Consider the following 27508-nt stretch of genomic DNA (forward strand, 5'->3'; position numbering starts at 1 on the left):
AAGCACGCAGCCTTTCAGAATCCAAGTTTAGTAGACTTCCTAGCAATAAGAAGAAATAACAAACACAGTGCCACCTGCATGACACAACAACGCTGTCTGGAGTGTCAATACTTTAAATATCATTAGCAATTAAGAACTTACATTCAAATATATTTTTAAAAGAAACTTAACTTTATCAAAGGAAAGAACCTTCAGAGGAACCAAGAGAGAATGCAGTTTTTGGTACTCTGATACATCTCAGTCAACAAATTTTAAATAATAAAATCAATCACAGGATTTTAGAGCTTGAAATAATTTTAACATCTGCAGTATAGCAGAATGGTACAACTCAATTTGCTAAATTGAGCTGAATCTGGTTGAAGATTTCACTTCTCAATTAGAAGACTTCGCCATTGATTCAACGTGCAAACCTTTTTCGGCCAGCCCTAAATATAATTTTATCCAGTTTGCATCTTGAAGACATTTATATTTCTATTTAGGTGGTGAGTGTCATTTGGAAGCAACTAATTAAATGCCAAAGAAGGCACTCAATAGCTGTACCTGCTAAAATATATAGCTAGGTAATTCCTTTAAAATGCCAACTCTTCTAATAAGCTCTTGCCAGAATTTGAAAACCCAAGGAAGGTGTAGTTTTAAGTGCTTATAACCATTATCCACAGAAATACATATATTTAAAGAATACTTTCTAGGAACCCCTTAATGGTGAATTAAACCTGTATTTCTTGAGAAAGCTAGAAGGTTGAAGGAATTTAGTTTTTGATCATAAACACAGAGCAGCCCTGTAGTTTGCAGAACACATGCCAGTGCTTCAGACGCGACTCAATTACACAGGAGAATGAATGCACTGTTTTTCAAAGAAAGGATAAAATGGAAACTAATGCATAATTACAGGGGAAGAGGAAATTTCATTTCCAAATCCTTACAAGTATAATCAGTTAGAGTAGGTGTGAGTAAAACTCCTTACAGAGGCATCTCCCCTGTGAAGTTTCTAAGAGGCCTCGACTGCAAGGGAGCGGCCGTGCTCTGAGGCTGCCAAGGACCTGGGATCCGCATCAAGACTAAATAAATTCACATCCCAGCTCTGCCACGTACTAGCCAGGTAGACTTACTTTTCTGTACCTTCGTTTCCTCAGCTATAAAATGGAAATACGAATAGGACCAATTAAAGGGGTATTGTGTGAATTAAATGAGTTAATATACGTGCAGCATTTAGAACTGTGCTTGGAACATAGGAAAGAGTAAGTGTCTTCCCTCTTCTTTTTTCTTTTCTTCCCCCTCCCCCTCCCCCTCCTTCTCCTCCTTCATTTCTTCCTCCTCCTCCTCTCCAGTCCTTCACATAAATAAGGGAGCAGAAATGCTACTTATTTAGACATCTGTATTACTTGAAACTTAATATTACAAACACACGAGTAGGAATATTTCAGTTGGAGATAAAATGCTATCTTTATGTTAGTTCTTCTGAGTTTTTGTATTCAGCCATTTACAATGGTAAGTCAATGCTATATCTTACTAAGGGGACCTGCACTCATTAGGAATCATTCTCTTTTTTCAGATTTTTTCAGTTTCTTTTCTCCAGATTATTTACAGAGCTTAGAATTTTCACTCAACCCTGAAGGCTAATAAAACTTCTCCAATCAAACGACCAGCTTGAAATTTGCAGAGGATATACCTAGACCTAATCTAAATGTAGCAGGAAACACAATGCACAACTGAGATTTATCAAGAGTGATTTAGCAGACTGGAACTCAGTTTGCGTCCTGTGAATGAGAATCCCTGTCGTGTTCCTTTGGTGTCCAGCTGCACAGAAGTATTTTATGTTTTCATATCAAAGATGAAGGAAAATATCCTGGAAAGTGAATATATAATCATGTCACCTATGGATTCCACTAAGAAAATCAACTACTTTAACTCAAAGAAATATCCCAGGAAGACTCAGAGCCAAGGTAATCCAATATCTAAAGAAGATGATGTATGTAAAGGCAGAGTCTAGCTACGCATTGACTGCTTTGAAAAATGTCACCCTCATTTCTAGAAAATACAGACCTCTAAATTAAAATGGTTTTAAGAACAGCCAATTAAATCAAGAAAGAAAATGTGCTGAATTTCTTTGCAATAATACATAGCAATTTATAAAAATGTCTTAGCTTGCATTGAAAAAAATTCTCAACAAATGTGAGAAAACATTTAAATTAGGCATCCTTTTTCATTATTACCTCAATCTTGCAAAAATGTTAAGCTGGAGGAGGAGGAGGAGGACGATGCTGAATTCTGTTTTCAACACGTTTAATTAACTAATGAAGTTGGATTTAAATTGGCAATCCTTCCTACATCTCCATATTCCATAAAATAAAAAGCAATGATAGCATGTTATCTTAATAAAGTTGCTGTAAAAAGTAATGTGTGATATCCCTTAAGTACTCTTTGACAGGAACATTTGTCTTAACACTGGTCAGGTTGGTCTGCTCTAACTGCACTTTTAGGAAAAGTGCTTTATAAACAAACCTAGCTATGAAAAGAGTTCCAATGTATAGACATATTTAAGTCTTATTGTGATATTTTGGAATTCTGATGGGTACCTGATTCATATTAATGATCTAAATATCATCTGAAAATCCAATAGTCAACTTTTCTAGTATGACAGAAAAGAAGAAAAGTCCTCCATTTCAATCTTGGAATTTACCTAACTTGATGTCTCAGCAACATAAGATAGTTTTAATGCATTGCATTAAGAAAATCTTCAAAGTTTTATGATTCCTTGCTGCATTAAACAAAACTAGGGATTTTCCTTGGGATAGTTGGTAATATTCTAGAAAACTATTTTGCAAAATGTATTCCACAAAACATTAAGTCATTGAGATGCTATGTGTAAAAAGTTTTTATGACCAAATAGCAGAGAAATGTCAGGTCCTAAATCTTTATTACCGTCTTGAAGTTTCTTTAGAATCTATGCTCTCTGAAAGCAGGGAATTTGTCTAAACCTTTTTCACTACCATAGCAGCAAGCATGTAACAATCCCTTGCAATTAGCAGGCACTAGGCAGGAATAAATGAATGAATTCACGAACGAACAGTAAAAGTTTTAAACAGTTTTCCAGAAAATAAATCTCTTTCATTTTCTTTCACCCAGAGTATCTCATACCTGGGATTCATCACATGAATCTTTTGTTTCTTCTGTTAGCATTATGGAATATTTTAGTCATATTAAAGAAAAAAAAGAAAAGACAGCATGGAGAATAATATAACAAATACACATGTGACCACTACCCATGTTAAGAATTAAATGTAACAAATACAACAGAAGCCTCTGGGTACCCCTCCTCCATTTCATTCATCTCATACTATACACCCTCTCTCAAAATGAGGTAACCCCAACATGAGGACTTAGGTTCACTAACATCCGGCTCTGAGAAATTTTGAACCAGGGGATTGCTAAAGTCCCTTCAAGCACCAAGATTTTATTTCTAGCGTGTATATGTGGCAAATGGTCATCTGTGAAGCTATCCACTTACTGCATTAATACAATAATGAATAAGAAATTAATGAAATAAAACACTTTGCTACAGAAGCAAGACAAGGGACAAACGATGAAATAATGATATATATGAAGAGGCTAAGCAGCTTCTCTTTTAAGTGGACTGATCTAAAGATATAGATATAGATATATAGTAACCTAAGAAAACACAGAATTGTTACTTGACCTAGATTGAGTAATTTAGGAACTCTTCTCTACAGTTATAGAGAAAAACATCCCTAACAATGTATATATTGGATTCTGACTTAGGATATCATCTGGGGCTGCAAAAGTAAAATTGTGTCTAGGTCAGTGTCACAGGGTACCCACGTTTACGTAAGAGATGTTGCTAAGAAGAGGAAATCCCCTTCCTGAGCTGAATAAACAATTACTAATAACACATCTCTTTTATGGAATCCAGGATTCTACGATAGAGCCGCACATATAAATATGAACTAACATAATTTAATAGGAAAAGAACTATTTTTAAATTTTTAGTCAATATCTTTCAAAGCCTTGATAGTCACATGTGCAACTAATAAACCTAGGACTACAGCAACCAGGCATAGCAAGATGTGTGGATACATTTTCACTTTATAATTGGTCATTGGTGTCTTGTAGTTTTATAGGCAAATACGGAGATTAGAATTTCATTCCACTATTGAAACAATTTGACTTTTCAAGCCAACCGCTGAATTCTTCCTATGTTACATACCAACAGGGAAAGAAATAACCTTACTCTATATTTAGAAGTCCACAAATCCATTCTCATATTTAAATAGATGAAATAGATTAATATCTAAAAATTTTTATAAAAGAAAAATATCAGTTCCTACCTCCATTATCTTTTAGATGTAGAGCTATCTTGGTATCATCTGGAAGAGAAAAGTCAAAGTTATAACAGAAAAAATTTTAAGGTGCACAAATCTTAAGACCAGTAATTGTCTACTTATGCCTTAACTATAACAGGAATAGATTTTGATATTTTACTGAGTAAATTTCTAGGGCAGTGAGAGCAGGTCTTAGGTTATATGATGTAGTACTAAACTTTCTTAACTGAGATTGCAAGATGGAGACTTCAGTAAATTATTATATGACTCTTAAGAGCTGTGGGAAAAGTACACTGTTATAATTTTAACTTAAAATACATTTATTTTAATTTTCTAAAATGACATAATTAGACTCTACAGTCTTTATTTATTTTAAAAATCAAGATCAAGAAAATTCCAAGTTAATTGGAATAGTAAATATTTGTCTGTATTTACAAATTCAACTTCAAAAGTTAAATGCTTACTTATTGCTAACAAATATGACCAAAATCATATACGAAAAGATCTTGTCCTATGTGAACAAAATGTAGAATGTGCTTTTTTATATTTCAGCGGTATATTTCATTCTAAAGGATAGGATTCAAATTACAAAAATACTTTTCTCAGGCTATATAACAACCCCAAATAAGATGGATTAAAATACAACATTGGTTTTAAAAACAATAAAATATATTTAGCAGCTAGCTGTCCTCCACCTCACTTTATCACTTTATTCCAGTTAACTTTTAATATCCAATTAAATTTCAATTAAAAGATTCAAGTTTAATTTAATATCTTATTTAAATGAAAGCAAGGTTTATGAAAGTAAACAAATAAGACCATGTTTTCCCCCTTAAAGCTTACTCTTGGCCAAGTGGTCTCACATTTCTCCCTAGCGGTACCTTTCAGAATCGATGGTTAACAAATTTAGGCTAATATACCTTCTTCCCCCAATGAGTTGTGCTCATGCATTAATGTTCTTTAGTATTTTTGCCTTTCCTGGTAAAGGAAATGTTTTTCAAGTAAAATTTCTGTGTCATACACAGTGCCTCTCTACAGGTTATAGACCAGCATATTTTATTGACTGTATCCAGGCAAATATTAATAGAATTGCATATAAGTAGGATTACCTATTGTTCAGAATCCAAAACCAATGGACATTTTCTGTGCATTTTGCCTTTCTATCCTGTGACTAAAATGTTGACTACTGTTATTACAAAGTTCAGCGATATGAAAGGAAGTCTTTATTTCTTTTCTAGGGAGTACTAGTAGCCAGGATCACTCTGAAAGACTAAATCTCAATAAAAGGCATCCATACATTAACAAAAACCCAGCACATATTTTTATTCCATAATAATTTCGTCTTTTCCCTTTTAGACATCCCTAAGAAATCCAGTTTGCCAAAGAATAACTTTCTCCCTGGAGAGCTTCTCCAGTGCATGTCAACACAGTGAGTTTTCCCTCCTTCAGTAATAAAGCAAAAGTATCTCCAGGGCACCTTCTGTGGGCAGGCTGGTGGGCAGCCGGGGTGTCGCTGCTCTTCTGGTGGTCGTCAGGACCCTGAATTGTGTGCTTGTTGCTCGTAGGGTGGTGGTTTGAGTAGAACGTTCCACTGGCTCTGTGGTGTCACAGAGCTTCTCTTTTGACTGATAAGAGAAACAAAGGGGAAGACAATTTGAGTGAGCATACATATGTTTTAAAATTATATCAAAGAAGTTGGGCTGTAAAGCACAAAAGTCTCTCAAATAAAGATGAGGAATGCATTATTTTTGTACAGGACTATAGTTATAGATTTTACTAACTTATAAAGTATATAAAATAGACAAGAGAAAACAATTGAATGTTAGAAAGCATTTCCATCTTTAGATATTTGGATTCCATCATTTCTGCTGTTAACCTTTCATATTACTGTTTATCTTAACCTAAATTTTATATCAGTATATTTATAAAAGACATGATGGGAAACGTTCATACTAGAAGAAAAACATGCGCATAAAGATAAGGTTTAAAACATGCTTAGGTGTGTGAAGAAAGAATGTATTCCATTCACATCAAATTGGTAATGCTAAATTTTTAAAAAGTGGTAACTGCTCCATACTACTTTATTGTTTGAAAAATAATCCACTACAGGATGAATGGATATTTAAAGTTAAAATTTTGTTTTCCTTTATGAAATATTCAAAACCACCCAAGCAAAGGATTGAACAGCACTCAGGTAATCACTTAGTCTATCTTCTCCTTAGCAGAGCTACATGAGGAAAAGGTTCATATCGTATTGTTCATTTATAGCCCACAAGAATAAATAATATGACATTTACCAGTAACAATCTCCAACATGCAAACTTTCATGGTTTAGAAGTTGGCGTTTCTCCCTACCTCTTTGTGCTTCAAAGGACTCCATCCCTCTGGTGGGCCTTGAGTAGAAGATAACTATTCTGTACACGGATGGTACTTACCCACATTTGAAAATTATTATTGAATGAATACCTTTCTTAAACTTCTCTTGTCATTAGTGAAGTACAATTCACCGTACTGCTGGCTCAGGAAGAGCTCCCAAGATGGCTTCCTTGTCACTAACTAAATATGATACAGCTTATTCCCTCCTTCAACAACCTAGCGACCCATTCAATTCCCCAAACTTTAGTTCCTGCATCTTCTCAGCTCAGTGATCTCATGATCTCCTGCTTGACTCCCCTTATTTATCATCCCATACCCTGGGCCTTCTCTGTGGTTGGGAATGCTTTAGTTCCAAAATCATAAAATCAGTTATCCTATTTTCAGTCTATCCATGTAGCTGTTCACTCACATTCTTCTTATCCTGTGATTATGTAAAAAGCCCAAGCACAATGATTTTCTCCCTTTAGTCTCCTTTTTTCCATCACTTCAACCTCTCTTTTCAATACCTTTAAGCATGTTGCCCTTTTTTTTTTCTTTCCACAACACCTTCTTAGAAAATCTGCAGTACTGAATATAGTAAAAACTCTGCCTTTTCCAGGCCTGAGCTGGAGAGCAATCCTATAGCCTCCCACTGGGAGCTCCACAAACTTACCTCTTGCATGCCCAGCGGGGGCCTTCTGTGCTGCCTGGCAATGCTGCCCTGCTTTGCTCATCTCCTCTCGAATTATCCTCAGTATCAATTTCAAACCCTCTCCACTCTACTTAGAACTGCCATCCCATAATGCCTCTACCAATTTCATCCTTGGGCTCACTTTTTATTTCTTTGATAAGAGTCATCAGTAAGAAGTCTTTAAATTTATTTACAAATCGCCATCCTTACTTGAACCTGGACTGACCTGTCCTTCCTCCTCCTGTTAGGATGGATGGGGTCTATGGTACACAGCTGTTCTCTCAATCTCTACTCTGGCCCAGCTCAGCCCACCTCCTCAGCCATTGTCAACCTGCTCATCTGACCCCCTCCTTGCTCTTCAATATTTCACCTCTAATTCCCACCTGCCTTGTTATCAGCAGCACTTAAACATACTCCAGCATGTCCAATCTTATGTTAAAAACTCCGTCTTCGTTCCTCTCCACATGCATCCCAGCATCATCCTGCTTTTCCTTCCATTCAGTCAGAATTCCAGAGAGACTGATCAGCCTAGGGCTTCTCAGACTCCCACAGACTTGTTTTTACCCAATCCAACTTAATTGAAACTCTCATACCAATGTTTTTAAATACCTCCTTATCTACTAAATCTTCCATGTACACTCTTGCTATCTCATTAGTGTTAGGCACCGTCTGTCCACTTTCTAATCTTCGATTCTGTGACATACACTCATCAGTTTTCTGATACCTGTCTAACAACTCCACCTCCTTTCCTTTCTGTCCCTTAAGTGTTGGTGGTTCTTATGCATCTTTCCTGACCTGTCTTTTCTCTATGTGCATCGTCACTAGCAATCTCCTCCATACCTATGATTTCAATTAACATCTTTATGTTAATTATGCATAAATCTCTATCTCCAGTCTACATTCTTCTCTCGGATTTTAGGCCCAAATATTCATCTATTGACTTACATGCATGTGGATGTCACAGACATCTCAGGCTCAGTAAGTCTAAGATGGAACTTGTCACACATTATTCTCCTCCTGTGGTTCTATTCTCAAAAACAGTATTATTAATCACCATAATGTTTAAGCTAAAATCCCGAACTTGTTTTGCTTATGGCAGTAAAGGCAGACTACAGACCTTAAACGGTCCTCCTGCCACAATACAAGTGGATTCTGGATAAAACACGAATTTTAAAGCATTACGAGGATTTTCGGGAAGTAAAGAAAATCTCTGAGGGGGCCTTTCTTTTGCCTCTCCCACAAAACAAAATAAAGCAAAAGCTGTGTGCTATAAAGAAAGTAGGAACAATATACATTAGGCAAAGCAAAAACACACGGTTTGCTCTGAGGGTAAAAATGTCAAAAATTAATTATGCTCTAAGGAGATCAAGCCTTCTACCAGCAGTAGATGAGGGAGATAAATCCAAACCTCTCCTCCCAATATTAAGGCAGGAACACATGGTGTCCCCTAAAGCCCTCAGGTTCCCATCATCAAAACTTCTTTGGTGAAAGCATCACCTATTTACATGCTAGGGATTCCCATGGAATAAGATCAAACAAATGCACTTCTAATTAAAGGACACAGAAAGAAAAAGAGTAGTCTGACAAAGAGCCAGCAAAAACAAAGAACAACATAATTAGACTAGCAAAACCTTTTACATAGTAGGGGCATCCAATATGGGATATATAAAAATTATATATGAAATATTTAAAGAAATGAAAAGTAAAATTTAAAAATGAACTAGTACCACAGACTATAAAAATGACTTGGAAGATTTAATAAAGATTTAAATTTTAGAAATGAAAAATATATTTGTGAAATTACTACCTTAATGGACAGGTTCAACAGCAGATTAAACAAAAGGAAGAGAGAATTAATAAACTGGCAAATAGATCTGAAGGAATCCCCAGGATACAGCATAGAGAAATAAGAAAATAGATGATATAAAAGAGAGGTTAAAAGATAGAAGGAAGTGATGAGAAGGTCCTATCTCCAAAGAGCTCAGAAGGTAAAAATAAAGAGAATGAAGACAGTCTGACTGAATAGTATATTTATCACATGTCCGGAATTTTCACCATAATCTTCTTTGCTGTAAATATCTTTGTCGCATGCATTTTTGCTGAAAATACTTTTGCCACATAACTAATTGGCTGTAAGGCAATTTTGCCATAAAGATAAAATAACTGGCTGACGGTTTGGTTTGATATACACAATACAAAAATCATGACAGATGGTGATGATTTGCCCCAAGAGTTGGTTTCTTCTTTTGAAACACACTACATGGGAGGAGAAAGAGGCCGAGGGCCGTGAAGGCACAGAAGTGAAACCATGTTTCCCACAGAACTTTGTAATGTCTGTCAATGGACGTGTGACAAAATGCTAAGAACAAACAACAGTGCAGAGGCTTTCACAACACAGTACAAAGCTCAGTTATAAACATGCATCCCAGTATTTGGAAATTGATACCTTTCTTAAAGAAGGAAGAAATTTTAGTGAAAATAACATTGGGATGCTGAACAAGGAGACAAATAAATAAACAAAAAAAAAAGTGTAATATTATGAACAAAAGACTTGGAAGGCAAGTGCTTAGGTACAACCCACAGAATAAAGTCAGTTATTTGCACAGTATTGTCATTAGTCTACATACACGTTAAATGTATTCAGATATTTTGTATTTTGCAATAAAGTCTTTTTAATTTTGTTATTCATTTTTCATGTTTCATTATGTCCTTTCTAACGTCTCTCTTTTATTTTTCGTTGTTTTATCTTTTACGGCAAAATTGCCTTATGGCCAATTACTTATGCAGCAAAAATGCTTGTGGCAAAGATGTTTATGGTAAAGAAGCTTATGGTGGAAATACCTAGAACCCATTTATCAAACTTCATACCCAAGCAATTAGAAGACACACATCCTTATTGAGCACATGTAGATCATTTGTACAAATTACTCATTCACTATTCCATTAAAAGTTCCAACCAATTTTAAAGAATCAGTATCATATAGAATGTGCCCTCTGACAATTCAGTTAGGTAAGAAATCAATAATAAAAAGATGAAATTTAAAATGGAGAAAAGACAGCCTCTTCAATAAGTGGTGCTGGGAAAACTGGACAGCTACATGCAAAAGAATGAAATTAGAACACTACCTAACACCTTACTCAAAAATAAACTCCAAATGGATTAAAGACCTAAATGTAAGACCAGACACTATAAAACTCTTAGAGGAAAACATGGGAAAAACACTCTTTGACATAAACCACAGCAAGATCTTTTTTGACCCACCTCCTAGAGTAATGAAAATAAAAACAAAAATAAACAAATGGGACCTAATTAAACTTAAAAGCTTTTGCACAACAAAGGAAACCATAAACAAGATGAAAAGACAACCCTCAGAACGGTAGAAAATATTTGCAAATGAAACAACAGACAAAGGATTAATCACCAAATATACAAACAACTCATGGGGCTCAGTACCAAAAAAACAAACAATCCAATTAAAAAATGGGCCGAAGACCTAAATAGACATTTCACCAAAGAAGACATACAGATGGCCAAGAGGCACATGAAAAGATGCTCAACATCACTAATTATTGGAGAAATGCAAATCAAAACTCAGAATGGCCATTATAAAAAAATCTAGAAACAATAAATGCTGGAGAGGGTGTGGTGAAAAGGGAACCCTCTTGCACTGTTAGTGGGAATGTAAATTGATGCAACCACTATGGAGAACAGTATGGAGGTTCCTTAAAAAACTAAAAATAGAACTACCTTATGACCCAGCCATCCCTCTACTGGGCCTATTCCCTGAGAAAACCATAATTCAAAAAGAGTCATGTACCACAATGTTCATTGCAGCACTATTTACAATAGCCAGGACATGGAAGCAACCTAAATGTCCATCAACAGATGAATGGATAAAGAAGATGTGGCACATATATACAATGGAATATTACTCAGCCTTAAAAAGAAATGAAATTGAGTTATTTGTAGTGAGGTGGATGGACCTAGAGTGTGTCATACAGAGTGAAGTAAGTCAGAAAGAGAAAAACAAATACCGTTAACGCATATATATGGAATCTAAAAAAAAAAAAATGGTACTGATGAACCTAGTGACAGGGCAGGAATAAAGACGTAGACATAGAGAATAGACTTGAGGACATGGGGCAGGAGGGGGAAGCTGGGATGAAGTGAGAGAGTGGCATGGACATATATACACTACCAAATGTAAAATAGATAGCTAGTGGGAAGCAGCAGCATAGCACAGGGAAATCAGCTCAGTGCTTTGCGACGACCTAGAGGGGTGGGATAGGGAGGGTGGGAGGGAGGCTCAGGAGGGAGGGGGGGATATGGGGATATATGTATGCATATGGCTGATTCACTTTGTTGTACAACAGAAACTAACACAGTATTGTGAAGCAATTATACTCCAATAAAGATCTATTAAAAAATAATAAAATTTAAAAAAAAAGTAAAAAATAAAATAAAATTTCCATAATTCAGAAATGTGATATAATTCACAATCCAATGTAAATTCAGTAAGAATATTGACAAGATTGATTGACTGATTGATTGATTACAGATCTTTCAAGTTGAGTCTAAAATTTATATGAAGAACAAAAGCCCCAAAGTTGTCAAAACGCTTGTGAAGATGAAAAAGTAAGGAGGTTTGTTCTATAAACAAAAATATTTCTTATGAAGCTATAGTAATTAAGACAGTGTAATATACAATGTATCCATTCTTCCAAAAATCATTTGGATCATGTCACCCCCTTAATTAAAACCCTCCAGATAGCTTTCTCTTGCCTTTAAGATAAGGCCCAAACTCCTTCAATGTTTACCTCACCAGTCTCATCTCTCACCACTCTTCTTACCTTCAGTTACCCTTCAGAAGTCATGTTAAATATCATCTCCCCAAGCAAACGTTCCCTTGTCCTATTTAACAAGACCATGAACTTAGAGTTTTTTGCCTGTGTGGCTCTCTAAGGGCTGTCCTTTGTTCAGCGTCTGTCTCCCCTGCTACACACATTTCTCACGCTTTTGCATTAGCAGTGCTTAGAGCAGTACACAATAAATGCTCATATTAGGATTTGCACTTATTGAATAAATTTATCTCACAAGATCAGAAGGAAAATTTAACACTGGTTTTAGGCACAGAAAATGGACTGGACTTGGTGACCTTGTTTAGTTACCTGTAACAGAAGGATAGAATTGCTCACCATAAAGCAAGTAATGTTGACGATTTACTTACAGAATAAAAAGGAAACATTGAATATTATAGAATGTAGTAGATTCTGAGCTCCTTAGGAAGAGAGGGTAATTTTTTTAAAAAATCTTTGTAATTTTAGTGCTTAGCACAGGCCATAGAACATGATTAAATTCCCCACAAATATCTTTAGGAGGGCTTAGAATATGACGGATTCGTCTCTATAGCTTATGTTTCACGGTGGGCCCACAGTAAAGCAAGAAAATGACGTTGCCTGAATAACCCTCTTGATCTTTACACAGCTATTCAATTTCAACATTTTTAACTGAGGTAACTGTGATTACAAGAAAGAAACATCAACCTGAAAACACAACTATGACTCTATCAATATATTTTCTTTTTGAACTACTGTTGTTAAATAAGTGAAATGAAATAGATAAATGAGTATTTATTACTGTAATTCCCCCCAAACAGCTGTCAAAAAGTTGATTAAAGCTGCATTGGCAATACGCACTTAAAGTTCAAGAATATCCTGAAAGACGTATTTTTCAAGATATTTATGAGGCATCATAAATAAAAACTAAATTTAAAAAAAAGGCTCTAGTAACTAGGATTGCCTAAGAGTTCTGAAAATAGCTCTTTGACAAGGTTTGCTTTACTAAATGAGAGAAGTTATAGAAGTTTAATGGTTTTTATTCAAAATTCAAACCCTAAAACTTAACAAAGGGAGAAGAAACAAATACTTTTCTTTCTGAATTTTATAGGATATTTTTATGTGACTCTGAAATGACAGTGTAAATGCAATTCACTAAAATTTTTTAAATAGGTTAAAATCCATTCTGCAATTTTATTCACTTGCTTGAATTACTTCTTTGCATCATTGTCTCCATCATGTTTGCCTGAGACTTAACCGTTTCCATGTTAGACCATGTCTACCTTCTTCTATCATGCCAATTTGCTGCAATCAATCTTTCCCCCCGTTCCACTGATTTTGTTATTTGAGCAAAAAAGATGAACAATGGCTTCCTACATCTCAAAAAGCAGCAAATGTTTAAGAGAACTGCCCTTTGCTCACAGAGACTTAAGTCCTGGTTCTACTATTGCTGAGTCACACACCTAATTCCAGACACTCTCTCCACCCCCTTCCCCAACATCTCCCCTCACCCTTCTGTCTTCTCCTCTTGGTCCTATGGAGGCGATAACAGCTCTGACCTCATAGGATGGGTATGAGAATAAATTGAGATAATACATGTGGAGTTAAACCCAACATCTGGTACATATAAGGGCTCAGTAACTGATGGCCCTTTTTATTAAATTAGATACCATTTTCATTAAGTTGCAGCAACAATACATGACAGCTTGGTCCCAACAATCTTGTCACAATAAAGCACATGTGTACCTCTTCAGGGCATCCGCTGTCTACCCAGTCCTGCCGATGGCGATCAAATCCACTGGAACATCTTCAGAGAAGGCCACGTTGCAGATCAGAAACGAAAGTATGGGGTGCAGCGTGGGGGTAGAAATTAAAAGAAAAAGATCGGTAAGTAGTTAATTCTCAAATCTGCACAACATCAACTTTCTTCTATAGAACTGTTAGCTGGAGCAGTGGAGAAGCATTTACGGAGTTCTGCGCAACGGCCTACTCCTTCGGTAATCATATCGTTATGGTTGCACGTGGCAACAAATCACTCCACTGAGGCTCACTGCACCGGGCAGAACACCTGGATGCCCACGCAAAGGTGAGACAGTAGCTATTCTATGAAGTTGGCTTTTCTTTTCCTCATACATATGTATTTTTCATCATCACAACATGTGGATAAAATCTTTTGCAGGTATTTTTCAGATCTTTTTATTTGTTTTAGTTAAATTTTAAAATTTAAGACCTGCAGTCACACGAACTCTTTCCCTATTGTGCAGTAAAAGTTTAGTAACTCAGCGGGTTTGGGGTGTTCAAACCCACACATTCCAAAGAAAGAACTGGCCCTTGCCCAGCTCCTGGGAGATCACGTCTAATCCCCTGGAATATCCTGCCTGATAAAAGTGTCTTTGTATATCTTGGGTCTTGGGCTATGTTAGATCATACTAACAATATGATTTATGGTGAATGTCTGTTTTTATTCGCCTGGAGCCCTGGGCCATGTTGCATCAGTTTGACCCCTGGGGGGGCTGGAGATGAGAGATAAAGTTAGTCATGCAGAATTTCATACCTATGTGATGGCCCTCAGTAAAAATCCTGGGCAATGATGAGCCTGGATAAGCTTCCTTGAGTGGCAGTACTTGGTGTGTGTTTTCACAAATAGTTGCTGGGAGAATTATGGGCCAACTCCACTGGGGGAGGACGACTGGAAGCCGTGCCTGGTCACTCTTGGACTCTGCCCTACGTTCCTTCCCTTTGCTGACTTTATTCTGTATCCCTTTGCTGTAATAAATGGCAACCTTGAGTGTACAGCTTTTCTGAGTTCTGTGAGTCCTTGTAGCGAATCAGTGAAGTTGAGTGTGTTCCTGTGGATCCCTACCAGAGCTACGATTAGGTCATGTCCAAAAGGTCAAATTCAGCAAGCACTGGGTTGATGAGATTTTGCTCACTCCCACTCTCTTTCTTGACGCAAATCATTTTCTGCTCTCCCGACCTATCCAGCTACAGTCCATTCACTTTTCAAGACCCAGAAATTACTACCCAGAGCCCATTCGGATAAAGCTTCAGCACTGCTGTGATCACCTCTCACTTTACTATTTAACTTTTCTCGTTTATATAAAATTTCATGGCTTTATGTCTTATTTACCAAACTTGATGTGAACATTTTAAAGTTAGGTCCAGTGTTATATTTGATCATACCTAGTATATCTGACATATGATTTCTTTTTCATATTAGAAACTTTAAATATTTTTACCAGTTTATGAAAATTAAGGATTTGCACTGCCCCTGAATTTTAATATATTAATATATATACTTAGATATAATATATATGAATCCATATTAATAAATATTAATCTAAATAGATATTTATCTTTTTTTCAAAATAAATGGAGGCTTTTTGTCATAGTTTCTTATAGGCTGTTCAACTTTAGTCTTATTTTTCTTATAGTGCTACTTAACAACTTTTTTTTTCACTTGTTTTGCAATGAATCTACATGATGATTTTTAAATAAGAATCCCTGCCAGAGATCATGTACCATGGCATGAATGAGCACAATTTAATTCAAGTGTAATGTGAAAACAGCTCGACTGTCAACAAAAAAGACCATATTTATCATTCTGCCCGGACATGATCTGTTAGAGCTCAGCTATTTTATACCTACCATCTGTGTTGAACAAGCTTAAGTGTGGAATAAACATCAGTGTGTGATCTGGCATGCTGAGTTTGAGAATCCCCAGTTGGTCAAGGCTATCTCTGGTTACCCAAAGAGATTCTGACGTTTAGAGTCCAATTCCAGATGAATTCGATGGCTATTCCCTCTTTTTTCTTTTTCTTCCCTTCAAGTTTACTTAAATATTGAAAAGTATACTGACATTCTCTTCTGCAAGATGGGAATATATCAATTTTCTACAAAGAATATATTTTGGGAGCCATCTGACAAGTTATTAAATGCAACAGATAATTTTTAAAATGCAGTTTATCTTTACTTACTCCATTCTAGATGTATTCAAAGCCAGTGGGAAATAGCAACTTTTAGCTTATATTATAACAAGACAGTACCAAATCTTAAATTTATGAGTCAATTTTATCTTAAGTAATTAGTCCCTTAAATTATTACATTAATCCCAGAGAAAAGTACAGAAACACTGCAGTTTGCTTGAGTTATTAAATAATCTCTCAATTATAGTGTGTGAAATTAGGTTCTACTGAAAATATGTAATTCAATTAAGTAATCCATTCATTTATTTATTCACACTGCAGCTTACTAACTGCTAGGGTGGGAAGGATTGAGAATGGCAAAACACAAATAAGGTTTGGTTTGAAAAATTCATACATTTTTGTACCTTACGGCGCCTTAAAAAATGAACACAACAGAACCCTGCCTTTTCAGCATTTTATTTTATAACCCAGTAGTTTAAATAACATCGAAAACCTATTATAAATGAAAGGGTGTGTGTGTGTGTGTGTGTGTGTGTGTGTGTGCCTGTTGTATAAATCATTAAGAAAAGCTACCTTTTTATTATTTCTGAATTCTAAATAAATAAAAAATCACTTTTGAGAACACCTTCCTCTCTCCACTGAGCTGCTGTGTTGTTTTTCTAAAACATCACGACATTAACCATGTCATGCTCCAGAATGTTGATTTCCAGTGTTCTCAGAGAGGCTCTCCTGACCTGGAATCACCTGGTGTTCCTGCTGAAATGCAAATTCCTGGATCTAACTGGATAAGATTCTCCCACAACTTGGGCCCAGTAATTTTCACTGTAAACAGGTGCCCCAGCTGATCCTCACCACACTGAGATGGGAAAACCACTGACTTCCTGTAAGATATGTCAATACTGCAGGCCCCTTCACACTCCACCAGCCCATCTCCTGCGCCTTATTACACCTCCCTGAAAGTGTTGTACTCTTTCAGTCTCTGCCTTTGAACACGCTATGACATATGTCTGGAATACCTTCCTTGCCTCTAATCAGTTAAACCCAATTCAACTCAAGACTTAACTACTCCCAGCAGCATTTCCTTTTCCTCTCACCCAGAAGAGCTAGCACACCTTATTCAATGCCCCTCAATACCAAGTGCTGGTGTTTATTATTACTTGGTTGCTTTCAAGCTTCTTGTACTCACAAGACTTTGGAGGGAACATGGTTCAAATGAAGATTCTGGCCTCAAACTGCTCGAGTTACAATTTTGGCTTGGGCACCAAATAGGTATGTGATCTTAGGAAAGTTATTTTTCCTATCTAAGCCGGTTTCCTCATCTATAAAACGAGGTAAAGGAGGTTAGGTAAGGATTAAAAGTAGACTGTTTGTTGTATAGTCAACATTTAGTAAATATCAGCTGTTTTTAATACCTAAGGAATGTCTTTGTAGAATGTATGTAGCAAGGTCGACAACTGTTGAAAATGAGTAAGTAGGACTTCAAATGTATAGATAGGATTTAGAAAATGTTTAGGAATTAATGCCGTGTCCCATGTTAATGTGAAATGTGTTTTACACTTAAAGTCCCTTATCATCATATTTGGGAATTAGTATTATAGAATCTTGTGAGAGAAAATCTAAGTTGCTTTCAACTATGGAGCACATCTTTATTCAATATTTAAAAATAGAGATTATGTGGTTTTGTAAATATTCCTTAAGAATTGATTTCAACAGTCTGTGCTCCTAACTACAATAGATTTCCAATGTTTTTATTTTCAAGTTATTCCCTTCTTCTCACTATTACCTAATTCCAAAACAAATCATTAGAGAGCTCTACTTCAAGTTAATTGTATTATTTTCCACTCAGTTTCAATGGGATGTTGATTTCAAAGCCCTCAGGAGCCATATTAAGTGAACCCCATTTAATAAGGCAGCCTAGAAAAGAATTCTCCTAGCTTGCAGCATCTATCCAATCATGAGATTAAAGCGTAAATCTCATCACACCTCTAACTTACCTGTTTTGTGGAAAGGGGTCCAGAAATAAAACTTATTTTGCAAAGGTAATATATACAGATGAAGAAAATAGAGTAAATGTTAAAATACATACACAAGGATTAAAAATGAAGTCCATGTCTTTCTACACAATTGAACATGTGTCATTTCACCAGTGAGATGAAACATCTACAAAAGAAAATTTAGGAGAAAAACTTCACAGAATCCCGAGACCCAGTTGGGGATTAGTTTGGAGATCGGGGGTCAGCATGTGTTTTTTGTAAAGAACAAGGTAGTAAATACTTTAGACTTTGTAGGCTATATAGTTTCTGTCCTAACTACTCACCTCTGCGGTTGTAGCTCAAAAGCAGCCAGACAAATGCATAAAGAAATGGGTGTGGCTGCGTTTCAATAAAACTTTATTTACAAAGCCAGGAAGTGGGTCCAATTTGGCCCACTTGCTGCAGTTTCCTGACCTGTTATCTAAAAATAAAGATCTTTAAAATTCTGAAGACTAGAATACCTCATCAAAGTGTCTGATGATTTAAATGGTCCTTGCAGCCTTGGGTGTACTTATTGGCATGCCATCTTAATGGAAAAATCAATTGCACATTTAGTAAGTTTTCTTGCCATCGTCTGCAAAAGTGTGAAAAATGATCCTCCAGCATCAAAAAAATGGAAAATGCTTAAAAAAGGAAGTATTTTAGAAGAGAAACAAGTATAATGATAAACATCTGTGATTATAACTAACTAATAACATATTTATTTTACCATGAGTCTGGAGCGTAAGATACAGGAAGATCATTTTGTTTTGAAATACTGAAAAAATTTCATTGGAAAGGTAGGTCATAAAATTTACAATGTTGATTACAATCATTATTATCAATAGAATATTAGAAAAAAATCATATCTCATTTCCCATATGGGGCATGCTTGTTCCTAATTGGCCTCAGGCATGAGATGGATGATTTTACGTCTAAAAACATTTCTCCTAAAATCAAGAAACTTGAGCTTAAAGTTTTTCAGAATTTTCATGCCTGAACCACTCAGTACAAAGAGCTCTGGGAATGACAGATGAATTTAAGCACACAGTAATCGATTACAGAAACAGTATTATAGGACAAATTATGAAATTTCACATCATTATAATATGCAAGGGTATGCAGCATGTTTTCTTTTAATAAAAGCCCTTGATATTAGTTGTAGCTCAGAATCATAATCCAATGCCAACAAGAATAGTTATCTGCAGAACGCAGGAACTTTGCTTTGGAGATGAGTTTTGGATGGAAAACTGGGGTCAAATCATCTGATATCTGATACCCAGAACCTTGTCATTTTACAGCTGTGGCATCTTGCAGAGCTGCAGGTTTAATAAAATAAAGGCTTAATTTTTCTTTAGATTTCTAGAATCTAGAGCAGCCCTAATATGTGTTTAAAAGTATAACACCAGGGTCTTTTATCCTTCCAATTCTTTTATCTCATTAAAAAAACTCACATCTTATTTCTCTTTCCTTCCAAACTATTGGTTCAAAAGATTGTTTTTTAACTTTTTGGTTTTTATTTCCCCTATCTTTCAATGACAAATATTTTCAAAAAGGAAAATAATTTTTGTAATTGGCTTTCCATGCTGGAGTTCTTTCTTCCTCTGAGTGTCATCTCCTGATTACAAGTCTGTTTTCAGTTTTGGAATGTGTAAGGTAGGAAAGAATTGATGCTGGGAATGAAGCTACATTATTTAGGCTTATCTGGAAATAAGCTGATCTTTTCAAAAATCATTATGATTAAAAGGCGCTACTGATGTTGGCAAAATATCCTCATTTATGCACTGTTAATACTTTAAGGGAATGAAGGGCATATAAAAGTAGACTTAAATATGCCATGAAATAGAGATGCATAAAAACAGTCAGTTATACACTGGACAATCCAGTAAACTCATTTTAGGGCCAAATAATTAGTAATAGGCTAGCACTGTGAACTTTCAGCATGATTTAATCAGGGAGGTGCTGACTCTACCCAGATTATTAGATTATCTGAGTACTTATTTTATACCTACATTAAAAAGTTTCTTGGGCTTCCCCGGTGGCGCAGCGGTTGAGAATCTGCCTGCCAATGCAGGGGACACGGGTTCGAGCCCTGGTCTGGGAAGATCCCACATGCCGCGGAGCAAATGGGCCCGTGAGCCACAACTACTGAGCCTGCGCATCTGGAGCCTGTGCTCCGCAACAAGAGAGGCCGCGATAGTGAGAGGCCCACGCACCGCGATGAAGAGTGGCCCCTGCTTGCCGCAACTAGAGAAAGCCCTCACACAGAAACGAAGACCCAACACAGCCAAAAATAAATAAATAAATAAATATTAAAAAAAGAAAGAAAGAAAACCTAAAATAGTTAAAAAAAAAAAGTTTCTTAAAATACTACTTAGAAGGGGCAAGAGAATGAAGTATTCACCCATATGGAAACAGTTAAAAGCTATTTGATTCAAAAGACTTGGACTGACTTGTTGCAATACTAATCTCACAGTAAAATTCAATTGTTATCTTTGTTCTACCTAACTTTTAAGTGCTGCTAGTGAATATGGAAATATGGCTCAGGGAATTTTAAATGATGCAAGTTTGGCTGTGTATTGACTTAAATAATCCTTCATTACAGAGCATCATATAATCTCTGTATTCACAAGTTTAAGCCCGATGTTTGGACATTGTGGTTGTTATTTTTTAAAAACCAGCAGTAGATGAAATAGTTAAATCTGAATTCCTCAATGACTTCCAGCTTTGTGCTGATTCACCTTCATGAAGGGGATGTGACTGCATTAGCAATATGAAGTATGCAATTTCAGAAATCTTCAATTCTATCAAAAAAGCAGATTACTCCAATGTAGTTTCTCAAACTTTTTGAAATAAACCATATCAAGAATTATAGTTAACATCAAGTGTTTAGACATTTATATATCTGGTTATGTGTGTATGGTTGTGTGTTTGTGTATGCTGAAACTAAATATTTATTGTGATGTTTCTTTTTTTTCTCTGAACATACAAATAAAGCACAGAGATATTTGTATTCCATTCTATTTCATTATCAAAAATGCTGGTTGCAACCCACTGGGTAATTGATAGCATGACCCTCCTGAATTGCAACCCTCAGTTTGAATAATACTATCCTAATAGTTTAAAATTTTAATCATATTTATGCTTTAAATAGTATTGCCTGGTTTGTAAAATAATCATTTTAATAGAAAATTACAGAAAAGTATAAAAACAGAAATTAAAGTAGATAATATCCCAATGCTAAGATATTGTTAGTTTTATTTCCCAACCAATCTTTACTTAACATATAATTATATATACTTATGTATTAATCAAATTGGAATCATAACATGTGATAACACTTTTCTACAGTTAATATGATAATCTGGGCATTTTTCCATGTCCATAAATATCCCTTGAGAGTTAATTTTTAAGACAGCATATACTTCATTATACGGCTTGATACAAATTTTATTGTATGCTATATAGGCAAGTTGTTAAAAGAGTAAATTCTGTGAGTTATCATAAAATAAAATTTTTTTCCTTTTTTTCTTTCCTTTTTTTTTATCTATATGAGAAAATGGATGTTAGCTTAACCTACTGTGGTAACCATTTCACAATATATGTAAATCAAACTATCATGCTGGAAGCCTTAAAATTATTCAGTGATGTATGTCAATTATTTCTCAATAAAACTGGAAAAAATTATTCAACTTTTATGTGAGCACACGTGTTATTTTAACCCTTATAAAAATACATACCACCATTCTTTTTGCAACTTGATGTATTAAAAGTGACAGTCATGCTTTAACGAGCATTTCTTTATTACAGGTGAGGTGAAATGTTAAACCATGTTTATTGACAATTTGTATGTCTGTCTGTATCTTTGAGTGTATATTCATTTCTTTTACTCATTTTATTCATTTGGGCTATTCTTTTTTTATAGTGTGTCTATAAAATAAGGCATTAAATTTCTGTTAAATATATCATCTGTCTGTAATTTGCCATTCAATTCTAAATGATTTTTTTTTTTTTTTTTGCCATACAGTGGTTTGTATCTTTACACTGAAGTTTTTCAACATTTTCTTCAAGATTCCTTTCTTTGCCTTTTGCTCAGAGAGGCCTCCGTTACATTGGCATTAAGTAATATTTGCCATAATCTCTCCTAGTTAGTTCATGATTTCATTCTTTACTTTCAATTCTTTAATCTACTCTAAATTTATTGTGGTATATGGCATGATGTTAGAAGCAAATCTAAAGAGACAAATTTTATTCAGATTGATGGCTAAGAGTCCCAGGATCTCTTAGCCATCCTTGAATAAGAGATCTTTATCCATCGTTTGGAATTGCATGTTTAATCACATAATAAACTCATATGCTAAGGTCTATTTCTGAAATTGTATAATCTTCCATTGATAGCCTTGTTTCTTCTTGTACAATTCCTATAACGATTTCATTATTACAGTTTTATCTAATGATTTATCTAAACTTAAAGTCTGCCTTCATTGATCTTATTTTATACTTTTTTCTTGAGTTGTCTCACTCTTTATTCTTCTCTGTGATTTTTATAATTACATTCTGATGTTCCAAATAATAATGTTATTGATGGAACTGATGTGGAAATAATTGACATCTTAATATATTCTAGCTTTCCATCCATTAAAATGTTTATTCAGGTGTTCTTTTAAGTGCCTCATCAAACTTTCATTATTTTCTTTATATGGAACCTATACATTATTAAGTTTGTTAGTAACTATTTTATCTATTTTTGCTATTGTTAAGGAGCTTTAACCATTGCATTTTCTAAATGGTTATTTCTGACATGGAAAGCTATTGACTTCTGTGTATTTTGTATCTGATTCCTTTACTTACAAATAATAACTTTGCTTCTCCTTTCCAATAGTCATGTCTCTTGTTTCTTTTCTCTGTGTGTTAACCAGAGTTATAGAATTCTGGTACATAATAAGGGTAATCACACCCATGCCTTCTTCCTTATTTTAATGGGAATGTCTCTGGGGCATTAATGTTTAGTATATTTTTTCCACTGTTTGAAATAATATTTGTTATCATGTTAATACGCATCCTTCTATTTCAGTCTGCTAACATTTTTACTTAGAAAAAAATGTTGGATTTTATTAAATATATTCCCATCTATCAAGATGACCAAATGATTTTCAACACCAGTGCTATCAATGGCATTAATAGATTTCTTTAAACCAAACCATGTATGTATTCATGGAGTAAATTCATTATTTGGCCATGTTTTAATTAGTTTGACTTTGTTAACTATAATGCAATATCTCTATAAATAATCTATAGCTAACATCCTACATAATGATGAAAGACTGAATGTTTTTCTCCTAAAATTAGAAACAAGACAAAATGGCTACTCTCACTACTTCTAATCAGCATCGTACTGTACAGTTTGAAGAGGCAAAGTTAGAACCCAAGAAAGTGAAGCTTTGGCAAAATAGTCAAATCATTACCAGCTTCCTGCCTCTCATCTTCCTCGTATGAATGTAAAGTAAAATAAGTCAACTCACAGCTTAAGTGGCAAAAACAAGGCAGCGACAGCAGACTTTAGAAGAATTACCGAACTGCTGAGACTTACAACAACCCTCACTAGAGATACAAAGTAATATTTGTTATGATGGTGGAAAGCTGAAAAGCTAATGACTTCAGTACTACAATGACAAAGTCAGCTAGAACCCAAAGGATACCTTAGGGTTTAATGTTCAGAGATGAGTGGGTAAACTTTTTGAGTAGGGTGGAAATCATAAGCTACTAAAAAGACAAAAATTGCAGGTATTCCGCTTTTTGAGACACTGGGATTAGTATACTTCACCAAACGAAACCAGACATCTCTGGTCATTGAGCCATCTGTCAATATAGTCAGCTTAAGAAATGATCTGCTCTAGGATTTCCAGAAGAGGGTAGCCGCTGGGGCTTAGGTGAAACTGAGACACAAACAACAACAAAGATTCAGCATTTTCATTCGCTTTCTACCAACTCCTTTTCAAATTTCTAACATACTTAGTTTGCTTGCCTTCTATTTTATTGAAGCCCCTTTTACCATTCCATCTGACTCACCTCTTCTAAGAGACTTAACCCAGGCTGTGCTCCCAGGGAAGGGTCCTCTCATGGAGGATTATCCTTCTCCCAAGTGCAACCTCCAATCAAGATTACAGTGCCCAGCTTGAGAATAGAACATTTACTATATGATAAAAGTTATACAATTAGAGATGAATACAAAGTCTTCAGTTTACCAAAGGCTATTACCATTTAAAATCAAACTTGTTATCCCAACTTTATGAAGAAAATATTCCTTCATTGATTGATCGTAAATATGGCTTTGGCAACTTGCCAGAATCTGGCTGAAAACACATTTTAACAGTTTGGCTTCTTATTTATGAAGGATTTCAACTCCTTTAGAAACACCATAATTCTTCAAAGAAGATATATGGTAATCTGAGGCTGAGGTATGGTAATTGAAGGCAGACTATTACAATTAAATAGATAGTTCATTTTGTTTCTTCAAATTATATACACATGAATAAGATGTTACATAGTTTTTATCTTAGAAAAAGGAAGATTATATTTATTGGTAATTATTCCTAACAGTAAAATTAATCATTTTTGTAGCTTTTAGAATATTTGTGTAAAGTGAGTATTCCATTTAAAAAACAATGATCTTTTCCCACCTAAGTGTGCAACTTCTGGAGCCCTGTATTTGAGCAGCATTCTAGCACATTCTGAAGAATTTGGGAGCACAGCACATTGTGTCACATTAGAAAAGAGAACTCCCCTTGCCACACTCAACTCCCTTTCTGAATTCGGGCACTAAGAGCAATGGAGTCTCTAGACTTAAATTAATAATTAACTTGATTAATAATTTCAACATGCCATTGGGGCACTGCCAGGGAAAAACAAAACAAAACATCATCTCACTTACTATGGGTATAATGAGGAAAAGAAAAGGAAGGAAGTGGAGGTTATTGATGTCGTTCGATCATGTAGTAGTTAACACGTGTTCAATAACTGTCAGTTATGTAATTCTCACCCAAATCTGGCAGTATTCCTTACATTTATTCCCATTTGACTACTGCAAAGAATTGAGGCTGAATTATTCAGTGGAAAGAGCACGAGCTTTAGAATTGCATACATAACATTAGGTTCAGGTCTTGACTCTGCCATTGATTGATTGAGATCCACCTCCAAGTTATTATTGGAGATTATTGGGTGAGATCTATGGCGAGTTATTGTTGGAGATTCAGTGTCTGTAAATTGGAGATTGTAAAATCTACCTTCACTGGGTGAGGATTAAATGAGGTAATATAGATGAAGTACCCTTCCAGTGTTTGACATAGTGAGTGCTCAATAAATACGTTATTTTATGCTTTCTTACCATCCATAGCACCTAGCACAGGTCGAAAAATGCCTATTAGAAAAAAAAAATATTGTAACCTAACCAGTTATTGATATAACTGAAAATCTATAAAATATCCTTCAAGTACTGACCCAGCTTCTTTAGCCACAAAGGTTAGGGATATAAAACAAAGAGGAGAAATCTTTTCTTTTTGATGAATGAATTCTTCCAGAATCTAAAAATTCCTTGCCCAGCATTCAACTTTGCTATTTTGGTAGAACAGAAGTGAGAGTTGAGTCCTCAAGGAAAGAAAAAAAAAAGTCCTCCTCATGGCCGTGAACCACTGAAGCAAACACCCAGTTATAAATAAAACCCCTGGACATTTCCAGATTCTGATTTATGACACCGTTTCTTAAAACTTCTTGATTTCAGACCAAATATTATACTTAAATGGCACTTTCAAATGCATAGAAGTGGACAGAAAGAGCAGTGGTTTTTACTTTGCTGTTGGCTCCGGAAAAGGAACATAAAGTCTTGCAGGTTTAGGGGTGCCATGACTCTGTAAAATGCTATCCTTCTGCCAGTAAATTTTGGTTCCACGGTGCTCAGAGATTAATGGCTCCTGGTCTTTCAGAGCTGCCTGTCTTCCTCAGGAACATCAGTGTTGCATGAATCAACTCACCTCTGTTCTGCCAAGATAGCCAAGTCAGGCTTGGGTAAGGAACCAGAAATCCCTTCGAGGAGATGATTATCTCATCAAAGAAAGGTCTGTATCTCAATTTAATTTTTTTTTACTATAAAGAGTTTCAGAATTTTACTTGGAATGCTGAGATTTATAGAGAAACAGATAAGATGGTATTTCTAGTTTCTCAGAGAACCATAGGATGAACTTTTCTTTATCCTCGTCTACCATTTTGGAAAGTACTATAAGGGAATAAAAGTGACATTTGTCATCATCTCTCCAGGAACAGGAACCAGTAAACCGTCCCAGACAAATCAATCTCTCTCTCCCCCTCCTCTCTGCCCCCGCCACCATTCCTTAAGAGATAAAGTGTTTCTAATCACAGCGCATTTGGGTCCTCGCAAATGATCTGTAGAAAGAATGGGTGAAATAGGAAGATTAGTATTTTAAACTAGGAAAACCTGTATTAATCACGGATTTTTAAGCTCTGTCCAGAGTTCAGGGTTTAGTTTTGCAGAGGCCTTCAATGACTGCTGTAGTGGGTGAGGAGGAGATGGGTGGGCCTGGCTATGAACCTGCTATAAGATATAATTTTATTTGTTTTGTATTTGAAGTTTCAGTTTTTCAAAAATTTCTCCTGCTTAAGAAGAAAAAGTTTGAAAACCATTTTATTAAATCATTTGTATACCTCATCCCATTAATTAATCTAGGCTTGTTATCATTATATTTTACAATGTAATTAAATCTTTTAGACAAGTACTATGAGCTCATTTAAAATATGGTAATATAACTTTGACAGGGCACTCCAAGAAGAGAAGCAACTTTTTCTCTTTTTCTCTCTGTATGTCCCTAGAAGATGTAATTTAAGGCATTTTAATGCCAGACAATAATACCTGAGTGAATCTTATAATGACCAGCAGAACACTGTCTTTTAAAAGATATTTGCTTAATGATTTTTGATAGTGCACTTCTATTTCCTTCAAGAGATATTATACTTGTGAGATAACTTTTCTAAGATCCAGGTTAAATTAGAGTATCTCTCATACACGTGTGGTAGTCCGTATTTGTTTACATTAATCATTCAAACTTGAAAATCGTCATTGCTCCATTTCATCAATTTATTTGCTCAAGGAACATATTTCTCCATGCATATCTTCGGCTCACGGGAAACTCTGCTTTATCTTCTAAAGTCTTAAGAGTGATTATTCCAAGTAGAAGTAAATTGATTTCGGTGGAAACACTTCCAAGATTTCTAGAATTTGCTGCAATGTTATATAAGATGATTTCCTTATTATTTTAAAACTGCATGTTTAAGTATTTT

At 35.3% G+C, this 27508-nt stretch overlaps 1 protein-coding gene across 4 annotated transcripts in view; it reads right to left on the bottom strand.

The window, feature by feature from the left end:
• The window catches only part of PLXDC2 (plexin domain containing 2), a 429167-nt gene that overhangs the window by 67243 nt on the left and 334416 nt on the right, over positions 1 to 27508 (bottom strand). For all 4 annotated transcript variants that reach the window (XM_007189858.2, XM_057544055.1, XM_028168446.2 and 1 more), the window contains 3 exons: positions 13969 to 14029; positions 5818 to 5965; positions 4347 to 4385 (listed from right to left, as the gene is read on the bottom strand). In XM_007189858.2, the coding sequence (XP_007189920.2) occupies positions 4347 to 4385; positions 5818 to 5965; positions 13969 to 14029 (248 nt within the window). The remainder of the gene's footprint in view (positions 1 to 4346; positions 4386 to 5817; positions 5966 to 13968; positions 14030 to 27508) is intronic.

This window comes from Balaenoptera acutorostrata, chromosome 3 (genome assembly GCF_949987535.1).
Source record: "Balaenoptera acutorostrata chromosome 3, mBalAcu1.1, whole genome shotgun sequence".
Lineage (NCBI taxonomy): Eukaryota > Metazoa > Chordata > Mammalia > Artiodactyla > Balaenopteridae > Balaenoptera > Balaenoptera acutorostrata.